This window comes from Corvus cornix, chromosome 1 (genome assembly GCF_000738735.6).
Source record: "Corvus cornix cornix isolate S_Up_H32 chromosome 1, ASM73873v5, whole genome shotgun sequence".
In the NCBI taxonomy this organism is placed as follows: Eukaryota; Metazoa; Chordata; class Aves; order Passeriformes; family Corvidae; genus Corvus; species Corvus cornix.
The window spans coordinates 15,197,292-15,215,351 of NC_046332.1; the positions used below are offsets into that span (position 1 = coordinate 15,197,292).

The following is an 18,060-nucleotide window of genomic DNA, read 5'->3' on the forward strand; positions in this document are numbered from 1 at the left end:
AAAGGTTATTTCAAGAGGAAGGACTGTTGGGGTGGTGACTGTATTATCCACTAACACTCCACACGCCTAGCCAAGGCAGGGTTTCTCCTCTGCTAGGCAGGCTGTGTGCCTTTTTTATTCTCCAGACTCCCTGCCCATTAAATTGGCTCTATTTTCTCTGTTTAGAAAGGAGACAGCTTATTTGTGCTTCAACACTTCCCAGGCAGATGAGGAGCACCTATCTTCCTCTATCTATGACATGTCACATTCTCAGTATGTGGCTTGCACCAGTCAGATGAGTGCTTCAGGTAAGATGCCCTGCCCAATTTATTAGAAAAGTGCCAGGCACAGCTACAGTGCCAATAGACAGGGACTTACACTAAGAGCTTAATTTCATATTCATTCACAATTTTATTTTCATTTTTGGAATAACATTTTAGCACAGAGCTAAAGGCTAATGTATCAGTAAGAGACAGACACACTGAAATCCCATCAGGGGATAATGAAAAAAATACAGTAAATTAGCTACATGGGTATATGAAGTGCATCTGAATTATACTACATTCATTTTTTGTCGTTGTTTCATTCTCAAAAAATATGCATCACGGACTTTCCTTTAAACCTCTTATATTTTTTCTTTGCTGTTACTAAGGCAGAAACTCTGACCATTTTTTATTGGAATTACCATTATAAACCCTGCTTCTCAGAGAGTGGGTAACTCATCTCTCCCTGGATTAAAACCAGTGTACAGTTTCAGGCTACATGAATCTGTTTGGTTGAAGGGAAAGAAAAGAGTTGATTCAGTTTGGATTTTCAGTTCAAAAGCACCATTTTTACCTCTTGACTTTAGATGCCTATCATGTTACCTTGAGGCTCAAGACCATTAGATGAACAGATGTGATTTCACATTACCCCAGGGCACACACAGAAAACCTCAACACAAACCATTTCCCCCTCAGCTGCCCCAAGGGAAGGATAACAGCGGCCAAGTTCTTGACTTTGAAACACAATCTTACAAAACAAACATTCTTTCACAAAGATGAGAGACATCTTTTAGTTTTTTCTTTTCTTTTAACCCTTCTAGTAACTAGTCTAGTCTAGTATCGACTTATGATTGCAGTGGTGACACAACCGCAAATGTGTGTCAGTCAGCTGAATTCTTAGATAAGAGTCAGAAAGGCAGTAAATGGTGTGTTTACGCATTGCAAATTGGCAGGGCACCTGGATGAAGCCTTGGGAAAGAAGAAGATGAAGGATCACTTATCACTTGACAGACAAACTCACACATTTAGGAATAAAGAAATCTCCCCTTACCTGAGACATTCTTTCACGATGCTTAGCTTCAAGCCTCTCCTTAGCTTTCTGGAAATGTGCATGTTCATTCTCATCTCCAGGTGTCTCCAAATATTTGTCAACAGCATCAGGAGTGCTAGCAGCTGTGGTAGGGACTGATGTAAAATTTAGAGGCAGAGAGAGGGAGGGGAGGGAGAAGAAAAGCAGAATTTCTACTTTAGTATGGGAAAAATTTAGATGGACTAATAAAGAAGCATCTGTTCTAATTTCCATCGGAATGCAGCCATCTATTTAGCCTCAGAGGAAGACACAGAAACAGGGTTTAGATGAACATGTTACACACAGCAAATACGTATAAAGACATCAGGATTTCTTCTCCCTCCCTCACCCCATTTTATAAACCAGGAGAAACTCAGCAGAGTGGACAAAATAATTTTCTTGAAACAGGTTAGAAACTGCTGCCAAAAGAAAAATTTCAAGTATGAAAAAAACCCTGGTAACGAATAAAGTCCATAAGCCAGCAAAAAGCCCCTTGCAAAGTTACATGCTTTGTACGTAAGTTTATTTTTAAAAGGTAAATTGTAACACATAAGTGTGTATGCAAATCCATTTTAAAGTACTTATGGACCCCACAGTACCTAATGAAATACCTCAAATTCCTCCCTTAGTGACAGTTTGGCTTCACAGATAGTTACTTTATTTGTAACAACTTTGATTAAAAAAACTCCTCACAAAGGCTGGAAATAATCAGCAAGCTTGCACTAATTGCCAGCCATTGCTGTTGGGTAACTAGGAAATAGCTGTGACATTGGTAGTGCACTTGGGGTAATTCAAGCAAAGTGAGCAAGAATTCCCTCACTATGCAGTGATATCCAACCCCTACTTTGCACATACTGCTTCTGTTTTCCTTTAATATGTTAGAATTTAAGTAGTTGGTATGGCATCAAACGACAGGCAGCTTGAAAGAGTTTAGTGAAATCCCTCAGAGACTCCTTGGAGAGAAAAAAACCCCACCCAACAAAACATACCATACTCCTATTATTCCTGATCCATTACCTTAATTAAAGGTGATACTTGCCATCTAAACTAGGGTTTAAGTTGAATTTTCTCATATAAAAAGCCTCCTGTGTAAGAACTTCAAGATACATTTCCTACCCGTGCACAGCTAGAACCTGGCAACCAGGCCTTCCATGAATGCAACTTCCTTTTCACCAACCCTGACAAATACAATTTTGCCTTGCTGATATCCATTCGAAATTCATCCATTAATGGCTCAGATCACGCCTCTCTGAGTTCTTTGATGCACTTCATGACTGGGAGCAGGTCCCCAAAGCAAAACTTCCTCAAGCATCTTTGCAATACTCTGCTGCAAGGTTATTCTCTTTCAACTTACCATAAGTTTAAATATTTACAAGAGGAAAAAAATGTTAAATTCTTCACGTGTTGCATCAAATGAGAACAAATCCAAGACAGAAGTATTTTCATGAGCATGACTTCTGCCAAGGTTGTAAACAAGAGTCATCAAGTTCCAGAGAGTAAAAAGAACCGAAACAAAAAATGCTGTGGTTAGATCCAGCAAAACAAGTTACAGTAAACATTGCTTACAACAATACCTTATATTAATAAAATTCTTAGTGTTTGAAATTAGTAGTAGTCTTACTCTGGGATATGAAAACGTTTGCATTATTTCCTTTTTGAATCCTAAACTTCACGCACTTACTTATTAAAAGGTCCAGTACATATGTGGTTCAAAGGTGAAATAAAAGTGCAAATGTATATAGACTAACAAACTGTGAAAACAGGAATTAGTCACTTGCATCCTACAACTAAAGGTTGTAGTCAAAATTAACAATTTGAATAGATGATATTGTAAGTCACAGTTCTTTAATGTCTTAGACACTGGAAGTTGGCATGCAAGTTTAGCTGCCAAAACATTTTACTTCTTGCTAACAAGGGACATGTCAACATCCTAAACAAGCAAACAATGGATAAAGGAAATGACTGGCAACAGAAGTACAATCTTGTAAGCTGCTGCTGTAAAAGGTACAGATCTTTATTCACAATACACCTCTGAAGAAAAATTAAAGTGGACAGTAACTGCCACTTAAAAATCACCAAAAGATTTAGCAAATATGGAAGTTCAGTATTTAGTCTAGAGAACAAACACTACTGTACCTAAATTCACCCAAAAACCTGCGATAGTGCTTTAAAATGACCAAAAATAAAACCGCATGTGTCAACATTTAAACTTCCTGCTAAGTTTCAGGGTTTATGGCAAGGAAGGAGGGAACTGACAACATTGAACCCTGCTGGTTCCCTCTGTTGTGAGCCACAGAAATTCAGTACTATCATAGAAAACCCCACAACTATTTATAAAAGGTCATTTTAATGATATGTCAAAATTTTCAAAAACTGACTGTGCCACCAGAATACAACTCACTCCCACTTTGAATGAGGAACAAATGAAAACACGGTATTATTGTCTTGAGGTGATTTTATGATAATACTGTATTTCCTATTGACTGCTTTATGCCCAAAAATGGGACCCCCGGCTTTAAACTGGGTCCAGGAGAGGAGGGAGAGAAGCCGAGTGAATTCTTCAGTGCAGTTTGCGTTCAAGGACTCACACACACTCCCCCCACGTTCTCACCGCTGCAGAACTGAGGGAGCACCTTTGTGCTTTTAGCCAGCCTGTTAGCTGAGGCAAGAAATGTTCCCATACTGGCACACTGAAATCCTCCGGAACTTCTTCTTTTTCTTCTGGAACTGTTCAGCTTAGCTGCAATCCGAGAACCAGATCATCGGACCCTGTGGACTGGCAGGGAGGCTGCGGGGACACTGCATCCTGGCCTCAGAACTCGGGAGGGGCCAAGCCAGCTACAGAAAAGAACTTTGAATCCAGCAGCTTCCTCCACATCGAGGAGGTTTAATATTTTAACAGTTACTCATTTTTTCTGCGTGCCATGCAGGCACTCTGCTTGTTAAAGAAATAGTATTTTTCACTTTCATCCAAGAAATTCCTTTTGTATCTGTGGGGGAGGGAGTGCTGAAACCTGCCTTCTTACGAGGAGACGTTCATTACAGGACATTTCCTCCTAAACTTGTCTCAAACCGAGACAGTCATGAATTCCGCTCAGCTCTGATGGCTGCAGGAGCTGCTGGGAGAGCTGTCTGAGAAACGAAGCACATTTAAGAGAATGGATTTTCCCAGCTTTTAAGTCCCCAAGTTAAGAATTAAGCATTAATGTATTTCAAAATAGTACTCACTTAAAAAAATACATTTCCTGTAGCTTTAAGGATGTTTAAAATGCAACAATTAAGAGACAAGTAAAAAAATTAGTACAACAAATTACTTTTCAGTATGATAACAAGACAGAAATCTTTCCTTTGATGACAGCAATAGGTTTGCTTATTCTTGTCAATATATACTCATTCTGAGGCCATTAAATCCAAATTAACCCCCTGACAGATTCTGTGACTTCAAAGGAGCCATTATGGACAGTCACATAGTAGAAGTTTGAATCATTATATTGAACAGAAACCACAGACAGTACTGAACATTCTTAATAAAAATCAGTAGAGACTGAGCATGTTGTCTGACAGGCTGAAGGAATTGGTAACATCATCCTCAAAGCCTACTACTTCTAAAGCAATTACGTATCTATTTCCATGGAGTCGGATGATAAATGAAAAAAAAATATTACAGCAATAGCTCCTACCCAACAGTTAAATCATTCAGTCAGACGGCAGAGCACCAGTCAAATCCACTGAACATGGAGGCAGTCTAAGGCTTTGCACAAAAGGACAGACCAAACTTTCCAGATCAAGGCAAAGAGACTCAGCAAGAAAGCAGAATAAAACATGCTTTTTAAGAAAAAGTGTTCAGGATAGTAGTATTCTGATTTTGCAGTATATGGGTATTTGTGACAACAGGACTTCCTCACATTTTGATTCAGTCCAGTTCCAATTCATTACCAGAAAACCTGACTCACATCCCACACTTTCACCCTTTGCCCACTACACAACTGAAACCCAATGCTATCCACTATTTCGTATTACTCTGTACAATCTAACTAGTTGTCTTGGTTTTGAAAGACAGGTGTCTGCTAAGGAAGGCAGACGCCTCCCTTGAAGTGGCAGATGTAACCCCTTTCCCTCTGAGTTACTATAATTTTGAAAATCAAGGGCCTTTAGGCAAAGATGTAGGAAATAGGAATAACAGTTCTTTACTATTATATATATAACCAGCCAAACAAAACAGCAATAACTATGGCAGTAACAGCAAACAGAACCACAAACCCAGTCCCAGCCTTCTCGGCTGTCGGGCCCTTTCCCCTCGGGTGCAGTTCCGCTCGCAGCTGGCAGGGGCGCTGGCGGCTCCCGGTGAGCAGGGCAGGTGCGATGGTTCCCCCGCGGCTGCAGGGGGCGCTCCGGAGCGAGCTCGGGGAGCACGCGGCACCGGTGGCCTGGGATCCCGGGAAGGGATGGAACAAAGGCTTCACAAACCCCTGGGCAGCCGATCCCGGGCTCTCGGGAACAGCAGGCTGGAACGGCAGGCTGGAGCGGCAGGGACGAGCACAAATCCCGGGTGGCAGACGAGATGTATCCAGATGGGAAAACCCCACGGAGGCCCAGGCAGGCAGGGTGAGCAGGGCTACAGCGTAGCGAAAGCTCGAAGCAGCAGCGGGGCAGGGCAGCCACAGCCCGGCCTCCAGCAGGGCAGAAAAAGCGGCTTTGGGATCCCGGCGTTGTTTCCAGCAGAAAAGGAAAAAAAACGGCCGAGAAGAGGAACCAGCAGCTCCTTTCTCCGCAGCTCCTCTCTCTGGACGCTGAGAGCGAACTGAACCCACACCCAGGTGAAACAAAAAGGTGGCCAGGCCCTTTTGTCTTTTCTTAAGTACCCGGCGATTTATCGTCTTAGTAACTGAATGGGGGAAAATTCCTTTAACAGGAAAAAAACTAGGTCTCTTAAAAACCCCAACACTAGTTTATCCTGAAAAGCAAACTATAGCTAGACAAAGGAAAGATGTGCTTTAGCATTCATCTTGCCTCCTGCCTAATAGAGGCTTGATTTTTGTTTTAATAGGACACAAGGGAGCAACAACAATCTGAACTTTGGAGAGAAAAGAAATAAAGAATGGAATAAATACATTAATAATAATGAAGTGAGGAGGAGGCACAAAGATCAAATAGAAAGACTAAATTAAGGGTGACGGGGGGAAAAATGACAGGAGAGAACAGAAGTGGCCTTGATGGAAAAACTATTCTACACTGTTTTTCTTTTCTTCTGTGAGATTGGGGTGAGGGTAGTGTCTGTGCTACCTCTTTCAGCAACATTGGATTAGTACTAAACATAAGACATCATTTCAATGGTGAAACTTACTACATTCAGCACTTCCAATTATTTTCATTACAATTTTTATTCAGCAAAAATACGAAGAATAAGCAGAAACAGCATGGTGAGACTGAAACAGTACATGAAAGGAAAAGAAAAAAAAGTTACTTCAGGAATAGAAATAACAGGTGTATAGGTGAGGGTATAGAATACACTGACATAACATTAAAAACCAGGAATGAAAATATGTGGATACAAATATCGCTGCTAGCAAGAGTTTTTCTTGCTTCTTTCTAAGCCTGTGAGATACTTTTCTCCCTCACAAAGATAGTAGCAGAGTTCTACAAACTATGAACACCTGCAACCTTGCAAAGCCTTGTTTATGGTACAGTAGAAAAATATTTTGACAATGGATGTTTTAGGATTCTAGTCAATCACCCCAGGGAGGTGGCTGATCCTTCGTCCAATTAGACTATGAAGAAAAAAGTCTATAAAAGAGTTTGTAAAATAAATAAATCAATCAATCTTGCTGCACAATTCCTGCCTGCTGGATCTCTCTCCTCTCCTCCCTATGGCTGCGGGATACAGTAATAAAAATGTAACTGAAATAGCTTGGAAAGTGTATCCGCATAGACTCAACTCTTGTTTGAGAACCTACTGAAGAAAAAAAAGTCAGGGAGAAAAAAACCTACGGGAGATACAAAATCAGTTTGAGTTGCACAAATAAAGTCAAGCAAGCTCAAGTACTCAGCCTAACTACATTGTCCTTAAAGAGAAAATTACTTAGACCAAAAATTTGGAATTCCAAAATAAACCAAGAGAATCATGGAAATGGTAATAGTCTTGTCATTGTTTTATTGAAATGAATCTGAGGAAAAAAACACCCAGACAGACAACAACTTCCATTAGACAGAGCAGAATCTCCTGAGCAGAAGAGAAGATAATTTATCCTCCCAAAGAGAGGATGCAGAGACAAATCATGTTTTGCATCTCTGGAAATATCTTACCTAACACAGGAATGGCTCAAAATGTTCTTCTGTTAGTAAATACATTAGACCTCACTCCAACCTCCTGCACAGATCTCTCCCTTCACTACATCTTCTGTCTTGTTGCAGAAGCTGATCACAGTTCATGAAGTATCCTCCTCACTCCCATCATGGCAGATTTCCCCACGTCCCTTCCCTGGAGCTTTGCCATGGACAGCTCTAGAAGACGCTGAGATAAAATGCAGCTGGAGCATCAGTGCAGCAATCCTGCCTCCAAGACTGCTCTTGCTTCTGCTCCAGTAAAATACAGGTAAGCTCCTCTGCTCCATGACACACATAGTAACCCTTGCTAAGGCTCTTCATTTGTTTGTGTGCATTTTTAACCCTTACTGAACCCTTTAACCTACTTACTAAAAAATGCTCCTAGGCCAATTTTGGAAAATATTTTACTAAAAGGAGCCCTGAGATGCTGCTTGTGTTCTGCTCCTCTGTGCCCTGTGAACAGGCAGGGCAGTGAGACATGTACTCACTCTTTAATGTGTCAGGTGTAAATGTCAGCTGATGCTCTCCCAGGAGTACCTGCTTGCAAGGCACATTGGGAGAGGAGTGTACAAGAGGCTCTCAAAACAGAACCCATCTGATAAAACTAGCACCTAATTTATCAGCTTCAATGGTGCATGGTGGAGAAAGCCACCACTCTGAATCAGTGCAAACATCCTTTTTCAGCGAAAACAGTCATTAAAACATATGGTTGAGTTAACGTAAGTGGGAGATGATTCACCACAAGTGCACCACAGCCCTTAGGGAAATGTAAAAAATCAAATTTTTTCATTTGTCTCCTTTTCATTGCAAACACATACAAAATTCAACCAAACTAAAACCAAACAAAGCCAAAAAAATCTGGAAATACGCATTCTAATTTTTTTTGCTTAAAAAAAAAAGGTCAGAAATACAAGGGAATACACTATAAAAACTATGAGATATTTTTAAACTTACCTGAGGCTTCCCCTAAAGTTTGTGCTTTTTCCTGCACATGCATTGTACATGCACACACACAGACACATGAAACGTCAGTACGCTTTGACAGAGAATAGAGAGAAGATGGGTGCGAAAGCCTCGCCTGAGGAGGTGTTAAGCTCTCAGCCCCCTACTCAGAGCCCACCTACAGTGCCAAGAAGTCACCCACTACCATGCCAGGTTAGCAAGAGGCCAAGGAAGCCTGAGTGGTGAGCAGAGGTGTGGACAGACCGCGGCTGGGGTTAGTGTGAGCCCAGGCCCGCTCCCCACACGGCGGGAGCTGTGGAGGGCACTTACTGATGCTGCCACAGACCGCCATGCAGTATTCCTCTGAGTCAAAGTTGTTCCGGTTCCCGCCACAGCCGCCGTAAAAGAAGGGTGCACACTTTCCTTCAGCAACGTCAAAGTACCAGCGGGAGATCATCGCGCGGCATGGCCCAGTCTCGGCTTGCTCAGAGCACACCTCTAGTCACAGGAGACCCGGAGGAACCACATTTAGCATGGAAATGGTATCGTCTCGGCTTCTTAATTAGGTGTCTCTCTGTGTCCACACACTCAAACAGGGAAGGAGATCCACCAAGATGGTGCTTTAGAAGGAGATGCACCAAGAAGGAATTTTGGGGAATAGAAAACCCTTCCCCAGAGATAATGAAGGTAAATTTTGAACTGACTCAGATTCCTGCCACAAAGTCTCCTTAGCCTGACTATATCTGATGTTTTTAGCAACTTTATCTGTACACACTGAGAGGTGTTGCCTTGAAACCAATGTGGAATTTCATCTGCTTCCAGGCCAGAGGGGTACAACCACCAACTGACTGGGGGTTTGCCGATAGCCCTGGGCAAATCCCTGCCCAAGCAGCTTACTTGGTACTTGAAAGGAAACGTCTGCAAGTAGGAGACACATTTTCTCTTCTTTTTTAGGTCTACATACCCTCCCTGATCAAATTATACAAAAGAAAACAAACAAACATTTAAGCATTATAGTGGAAGACAAATGTTTTTCAGACACCTATTTAAATGTAGCTAGCGATGAAGAAATTCCCTTTTGCAAGCTACCCAGCATAGGGTTTTCAATTCACAGTTCAAGGGCTCACATACATAAAATTACTGCGATAGCTTAAACCATCCATAGGAGGAAATCTCACCCCCAATGAATACACATACAGGAAAAAAGTTAAAATTATTTGTGCTTGTGTTCACTGTGAGCTGCCATAGTCTCTGCCTACATCCCGCAACACAGGGAAACCTGAAGGAAGAACCAAACCACACAAATTAAAGGAAGACAAAGCAAATTCTGCCTGCAATTTGGAGTTCAGCCAATTACACATGTAAACGTATAGCCCTTTACCAATAATGTTCCAAACAGACAAAACCAGTTTCATCTTTCAGTGTGCTGCACAAATAGTTTCAAATATACATAATATTAAGCACCAATAAATCCCTCATTTACTTTCATCCCACACACTAACTGGCAAACAAACTGCCACGTTAAACTAGAGGCTTCTAAATTCTCTGCATAAATTTGAATTTTGTGGAAAGCAGATTCCTAAGGGTTGAAAGGTAGGAAGAAATATCAGTGCACCAGCACTGGAAATCCTCTGCAAGCTCATCACCTCTCAGATGCTGGCTACAAAGAATCCTGCTTCTCAGTGTCTGTCCTGATCCGTCAATTCACTATCCTCAAAAGCACACAAAAACCATAAATAGGTTTTAATGTCCAATTGTCACTGGCAATACAACCTACATTTCCTTAAATATACAAAAAAGGTACAATTTTACATGTGTTTAACTTACTCATGTATTCTAACTATAAATAATATCAAGAATCAATTTCAGGAAGCATACATTTAGTCTGAGAGAAACAGATCCAAGATTATGCAACCATCAAGGATGTGCTAAAAATGCTGTACTTCTGTACGGAGAAATTAGGCAGAAAGGAATACTGAGGTTTTACTTGAAGAAAAAACAAAGTAAGTATCATTAATTGCATAGCACATTAATTACAATTAATTGTATATTACCATATGATTAATTATAGACCATATTTAGTATACAAGTAATTCCCCTGATTTATTTTAAAATCAAATCCAGCCATACTACCCAATTATACAGTCAAATCTTGACAAAAAGCTAACTTTGCACAGTCTTGGAAAAGCTGTCACATGTCAATTAAAAATTAATACTGGCTTCTGACATAAAACGGACAGGTATGTCCAATTAAAAGAATTTTTACTGACAGGAAATGTAATTTCTGAAAATACAAAGGTCTCAACAATTCAGTCTTTCTTATTTAATGCTGATTGTGGGCCAGCCTCTAGCAACACAGTAAGCATCTTCCAGGTTTCTTTCAAAATACTTGTTTTGCTATAAAAACCGATTTATTTTGCACTGTTATCAGGTTGGAAACTGTTTACAGATTTAATCTGAAATTTCCTATACGTACCTCTCTCACAGAAATAGCAACAGAGATTTGAATGTGCAAAAGCAAAGGTTATTGTCCATCAGATTGGACTTTGGAACTGGTGAATTAAGTCATTTATACACATGAAGATGCACTTGAACAAGTGTTCAGTAAACCACAGAGTAACATTAAAAAGAGCAAGCCTGAAGCTTTGCAGCCCACGTTGAGGCCATGGCCAGGCCTCCTGCCTGACCTGTCACCTCCCACCACGGAAGGGACATCCTTCCCTCCAGCCTGCACTGCCAACCTACTGCTCTTGGTGAGACCTACATGGTACTTAGGTCACCACAGAGAGAAATGCTCTATTGTCTTCTAATGTTTATGACCTAAATGGAGAATAAACAAGAGAGGGGGCAGTGGTCTGGTTTACTGTTTCATGACGGCTCTATTAGAGTGAAGAGTGGTGCCAGTCCAGTCTAGGAAACTTGTCACTGCTGTCATTCATCCCTTTCCCAGTGTCACCACCCCTATCTGCCATTCTCTGTGGAGGGCTCAGAGTAGCATTCCTCCACCTCTGCTTTGGGGCAAAGGTACATTTTTAAACTAGCTTCTATTCCTGGGCAATGGTCCCATCACCCCTGTTCATGGGCCAGATGCTCCTCCCATGCCTCTCTATATCCCCATCCATCACTTGTCCTTAAAAGAAAAAGCCACCGCATTTGGTTCTCAGATGCAACACCTCAGCTGAGAAGATAGGGAAATGAAGTGCTGAGATTGGAAACTCAACAGGTTTTCTCAGGCTGTTAATCCAACCACCACTTCCCTTTCCTTCTGCTGCTGCCAAGTGTAGCAATTAATGTCTATGAGAGGTAACAATGGTATTTTAGCAGATATTAGGAGCAGGCAGGCAGCATGCACTGCTAAATGATTCACTGTGGGGTATGCCCAGCCCCTGTCCTGGACGGATCTCTGCTGAGGTAAGAGATTTCGCAGTTGCCCAGCAGGACTCCCTGGAAAGGCAGCCACTTTGGTCACAGCGAGAAAAGACAGACCCACAATCCTTTAGGAGACACTATGCAGATCATTTGTAACCCATTGGCCTGTACCCATCCCAGATCCTCTGTAATCCATTGGTCCTTTACTGATCCCCTGTATCCCTATAAAAGCAAGCCCTCTGGCCCCTGTGGCTCAGAGAGGGTTCTCGTCCCTGGCTTTCCCTTTCGCCGGAGGGGACCAACAATAAAGCTACCTTCCATGCAGAACCAGCCACACGAGCCTCTCCTCTCTCTCTGGTCTGGCTTGGCCTGGAGGCTGCCCTGCAGAGCTGAGCTGGAATCACGAGCTGATAATCACTAAAGAGCTGACAGCCTCTGCAAGGGCCCTCCTGCCAGCAGCTGAGGGAAGACACCGGGCCTCGGGAAGGCGATTCCTTTCGGGAACATCTCCCCGGACCGGTCACCTCTTCCTGGGTCAGAGCCGCTGACCTCACCACCAGCTGTAATAATTCACCAAAAAATTAAAAGCTGTCTTTGCTTCTTATTTTAATTCTGTTGCTGAAAACTGAGGCAAAAGATGAGTTACTTTTTGCAAATGTGCAAAATACCACAAATAACTTGTATCCAGTACAGCAGTAACAGTGAGCTTTGCTTTGTTTGAGGAACTTGCTCACTTCCCCCTCCAAAGACAAACTTTTGCCTTGAGTTTCAAGAAATTGGATACAATTAAAGAGGACAAGCCTTTGCCACAACCCAGGTTCATGAACAGCTGCTGTTAGACCCTTCAGAGTTTCCAAATCAACCTACTCCAACACTCAAATTTCTCTCATCCTGTGTCCTAAATCACAGGTGCTAATATCTTTGTTCTCCAAAACATTAGACATGACAAATTACTTTTGAGATAATCAGGAAAGCGTAATTCAATTTCCCCCATTCCATGCTTCTTGTACTTATTTCAGCATGTTGGGGCAAACCCAGTTGTTTCTAACCAAGCCAGCAACACTCCCTGAAGGACAGTGCTGTGGCAAAGCTTGTTGATTTGCTTTTAAATTAAGTAGTTGAATACTGAAAACTAACCAGTTACATTAAACACTGGCACTGACTGTGTTATTTTTTCTTTGCAAAGCACGGATTTCAGCACCCTAGGAAATACAGTCTTCAAGTATGTGGACATTGATTTATACTGGCTCTATACGAAGTACTTCCATAAGCACTCATTTACCAAAATGCTGTAAGTAGAACTCATTAGAATTTATGTGCAAACATTTTAGATACTTATGATGATCACTTTTTACAGAGGGAAATATAAAATATGGTTCTGAATGGCAGTTTAAATTTTTCATTACCATTTTTTTCCTGCTACTTGAAGAAAACTGATTTCAAATCAAAGTGAAATTATAATTGCTTTATTTCAAAATCTCAACTCCATGCTTTTTTTTCCATATGGGACTTAAATTTTTAATTACAACATTCTCAATAGAGGAATTGGAAATAAAATTTTATCTTCTAACAGGGAGAAGAATTAAAGCTACATTTACATATTTCTATCACTGTAAATATCAAGTTTACTCAATATTTTTCCAGTGTATGAATTTATATACGTGATCATGAGAACTAAGCTCATTTAATGCTGGCAGTCAGCCCCAAACCTTAAATCAGAAATTAAATTTGAAGAGATCTAAGAAAAAAAGGACCACCAGGAGGAGTTAGGTTACTAACTCTGACCTGTCCTGGAAATTGGTTTCCCATGTCTAGTTTACACCTCTGAGAAACGTATTTACTTTAATGCTACAGAAGAAAGGCTTATAAATACTGCAAGGTCTTGGAAAATATAGACATGGTATGGAAAATATACTGTATTGATGAGCGTTTCTGTACTACCAGTCCTGCACGTTTGAAGCTGATATAAAAGCACACACAACTAAATCATACTGGGGGTCTGAACCAGCCCACTAGCCCTGGTGTGTGTTTGCTGTCTGCTCAAACTGTCAATTCAAACAATCACACGGGACTTGAACACCTCTTCAATGAGGACCTCAAACACTCAGTTGCTTAAGTATATGGGATCAGATCTTTTATTTTACCATTTATATCTTGCTAAAGAACAGAGTAAATAACTGGTAACTGCAAGAGAGGCCAAAGGAATGAACCTCTCAAATATGTATCATGAGATATATGCTCCCCTTCTTCATGCACTAGTATACAAAATATCATGACTGGACTCATTTTGGCTTCCATATCTTCAGGAATTGAGCTATAGTTTGAGGATATTAGTATGTATGCCTCTATATTAGTCTTTATTTTTAAACTAGCTGAGAAAAATCAGGCAAGAGCAAATGCAGTTTTTCTTTTAGTTATACTCTGTGTTCTAAAAAGGCACAACTGTTTTTACTCAATCAATCAAAAGGGAATATTTGAAGATCATTTCACTGAAACAAAACTTCCTCATTTTGAATATATAGTTAGAAGAGGCAACCAAATTTTAGTTTGAGTATTCGAAGACAAGAGCTAATTTCAAAAGATGTTTTTGGAATTAGGAGAAGACAGCTGTGAAGCTGGCACATGCTCTAGGACTAAAGTTGGTGCTCAAGCTACACAATTGCTAAAATGCTTTTTTACAGAGAAAAAAAAGCAAAATGATGACTTCTCAATGCAATACTGAGGACAGCTCCTCTAAAGCTGTTAAATACCCTTAAATTGTAATTTCCATCCTGTGTAATCAAGATCGAATTTCTCTCTATAATGTTTATTCTTAAGCTATTGCAAGGGCATATTTAGAATATTAAAAAAAATTAATGGTATACTTAGCTAAAATACAAAGCCTCATAACACTGAAGTGGAACAAATGTGTGAAAATATATTTTCTATTTCTTGTGCACAACAGAACTACACTTGGAACTAATGTGCCATTAAGTTACCACTGATGGCCAGAACGCAAACAAAAAACCCAGCCTGATTTTTAAAATCTAGGTCAATACAGTTTCATGAATTTATGTGTTTTAGAAAAGGTACTATTTCCACATAACATCATAATTCTGCTAACACGGCATAACAGTGAATATGAGGATTAGCCCAGAAAAGCATTCCAGTCTTTTTATACAGCAAAATCTTCAGCAAAAAAATATGCAATTAATTACTGCTTCAGTATAATAAAATGACATTTTCTCTAGGGAAACAGATTCTTGGTAATTTTTTCTGGCAGGATATATTTCAAATGAAATTACTCTCCACCTTCCAACTTTACATAAAATAACATTAAATAATACTAAACTGTGTTTAGTATTTCAGTACTTTTGCCCTCGACCCAAAAAGGTAATAGTATGTTGTGTCTGCATCAACAAGATCACCAGATTTTAAAGAAGATTTCCTCCAATTGCAACATATAATAAAGTATTATATTATGGTGGAATAGCTGTATTTAATTTTAATTTAAATTAAAATGCCTAATTAAAAGCTATAAATGAAAATCCATTAGGTTAATTTTATCAGTTCTTGTTCATAAATTAGAGCAGATGATCATTCTTAATGAAGATCTCATAGCAAAAAACTCCAGTGGATCTACCCTAATGTATACTATTTATATAGCAACCAATCATGTTTTCTTGATATGAAATGCAATCACACATCATATCTCTCCAAATAAAGCATACTGTATAGTCTTGAAGCCAAGGAAGAAGAACAAGGAACTACTACTGCAGTACAAAGATGACAACCTTTTAAAGAAGAAAAGTTGCCCTGGTAAGCTGTGGACTCCCCATCCCTGGAAGTGTTCAAGGCCAAGATGGACAGGGCTTGGAGCAACCTGGTCTAGAATAAGGTGTCCCTGCCCATAGCAGGGGGTTGGAACCAGGTGATATTTAAGGTTCTTTCCAACCCAGACCATTCTATGATTCCATGAAAGTGGGGCAAAGCTACGGAGTAGAAAAAAACCCAATTAATGTAGCATACACTACTAATACTGTCCCAAAATTCCCAGCTGATGGGTCTGGCAATCAGGGTTAATTTTTAATCAGGTCCATTTCTTTAGAATATATGGTAGAAGTCACTGAATAGATTTTAAATCTTTCAGCTAAAAATCTTAAGAAAAAAACCACTCATGATGGATCAATGACACTAAAACCTACCATACCAAAATCAGGCTACTTTTCTCTTGCTAGGAAACCAGCATATGGTCTCTCACTTGCAACTCCAGACTGTAAATACAGTTAAAATGTCACGTGAAGCAGCACTGCTTAGATTTTTCCCTAACTGTCTAAAGAAATCCAGCTGAATTAGAGAAAGCAAAACCAACTGATAAAGGGCAATATTACACTGCTGGAGGAGGCAGGTGAGGCTGATGCTGCCAATTCCCCCACATCTGCTGGCAGGTGTGCAGAGAAGCTGCCAAGTGTTTTGTGCCAGACTGTTGTGCTGACCCTGCTGCTCTCCTCTAATGAGATCTGACTGTGATGTTGATGGGAAGCACTAAGCGAAAACTACTTTTTCTTTCAAGAGAGACTAACTTTTCTTGTCACCTCCTGTGTCCTTCTGCTGTCCTGTGCAGAAGGACAGCAGAAACAATGATGGGGGAAGCAGTGCTCCTGCTTGTGTCCATCATACACTGGAAAAATCACGGGGAGCCTGGATCCTCAGAAGTAGCTCTGCAACACCCATGACACTGTGGCAATGATAGCAGAAATTAAACCACTCCCTTGCCTAAATCCTGGCCAGCAGAGTCACTTCCCTTGCTCCACACAGAGACAAAAATCAAGAGCAGGGCTTCATAAATGAGCCATATTTTCTTCAGCACAAATTCAATGCTAACATCTCCCTGTGATCAAAGGTAGATTTGACACTAATTTCACCATCTGAATCCCTGTAATCTCAGACCCACAATTATCTGGACTTAACATCTGAAGCCCAGCAAGAGCATATCTAAGTGTTTAAACAGGGTGTGCTGCTATACTCCATATGAATTGAGAGTAAAGATGATCTCTAACAAAAGGTAGGAAAGTGAATACTGGCAAATACTGGGCTATGGAAAGTTTATCCACATTTTTTACTAAACACACAGAAATGTGGTTGCTGCAGAAACTGAATGAAAATACTACCCTCCTGCCAATGGACCTTTCTCATTCTCTAGGCAAGACTAATTTCCTTTTCACTGAAAATAAGTGATTCTACTATTACTATTTTGGTCACAATTCATTAAAATATGCACCGAAATAAAACTGCCTGAAAAATTGATTCTTCAATAGCTCAAGTATCTTTAAAGTATAACACTGCATTTATGCTTTTTAATTATTTATGGCTGATATCAGTCATTCCACTGATTTGGCAGAGAAAGGGCTCAATACCAGCCCACTATTAGATCCTTACTTACGGATTTACAACAGCTGTTCACATTTGAAAAGCAGCTCCTCTCAAATTGGATAAACCCACTCCGTGTTCTTTAATGCTGAAGACATAATATTAGTTACAGCTTCATAAAAGTGGCTGTAAAGGGTTATGAAGAGCATCCTAGGGTATGTTTTATGACTAGTGCTTGGGCAAGGCAGCCTGGAGCAGAGCTCAGTCCACATGAATGAAGCTCTGACACTTCAATCCTTCTAGAGAGGCTTTCAAGGTGTCTCCAAAGACCACTTCTTAACACATACGTTCTCAACAAGATCCCTCTGCGTCTTTCATTTACAATGACAGTGACAAACTTGTGTTTGCATCAGCAAGACGCTAACCACACAAGTTCCTATGCTGGATCTGCTGCCTGCACTGGGAGGACAGGGACCCTGTAAGCAGCTTTCTCTTGTGTGTAGCAAGGGAAGCAAAAGCAAGGATCAAGGCTATGTCATTTGGACACTTCTACTTTAATAAATAAGCAAGCACATTGCATAGTACAGCTCTGTCAGACACCACTTACTCTCCAGGACAGTCCCTACAACATCAGTGCCCCAGGAAGGCTGAAGGTCAGGAAGCCCAAAGGTTTGCAGCAGAACTGCGCTGAAAACTTGTATTGGTAACAGATTGCCCTCACCTCACTTGCACCAATGCGTATTTTCCTCACAGTCACCCAAGGTG

At 40.5% G+C, this 18,060-nt stretch overlaps 1 protein-coding gene across 1 annotated transcript in view; it reads right to left on the reverse strand.

The window, feature by feature from the left end:
* LOC104686955 (amyloid beta precursor protein) overlaps positions 1-18,060 on the reverse strand; it is a 172,991-nt gene that overhangs the window by 67,336 nt on the left and 87,595 nt on the right. Inside the window, exons 6-7 of the mRNA XM_039550395.1 lie at positions 8,908-9,075; positions 1,294-1,427 (exon numbers count right to left, since the gene is read on the reverse strand). Coding sequence (XP_039406329.1) covers positions 1,294-1,427; positions 8,908-9,075 — 302 coding nt within the window. The remainder of the gene's footprint in view (positions 1-1,293; positions 1,428-8,907; positions 9,076-18,060) is intronic.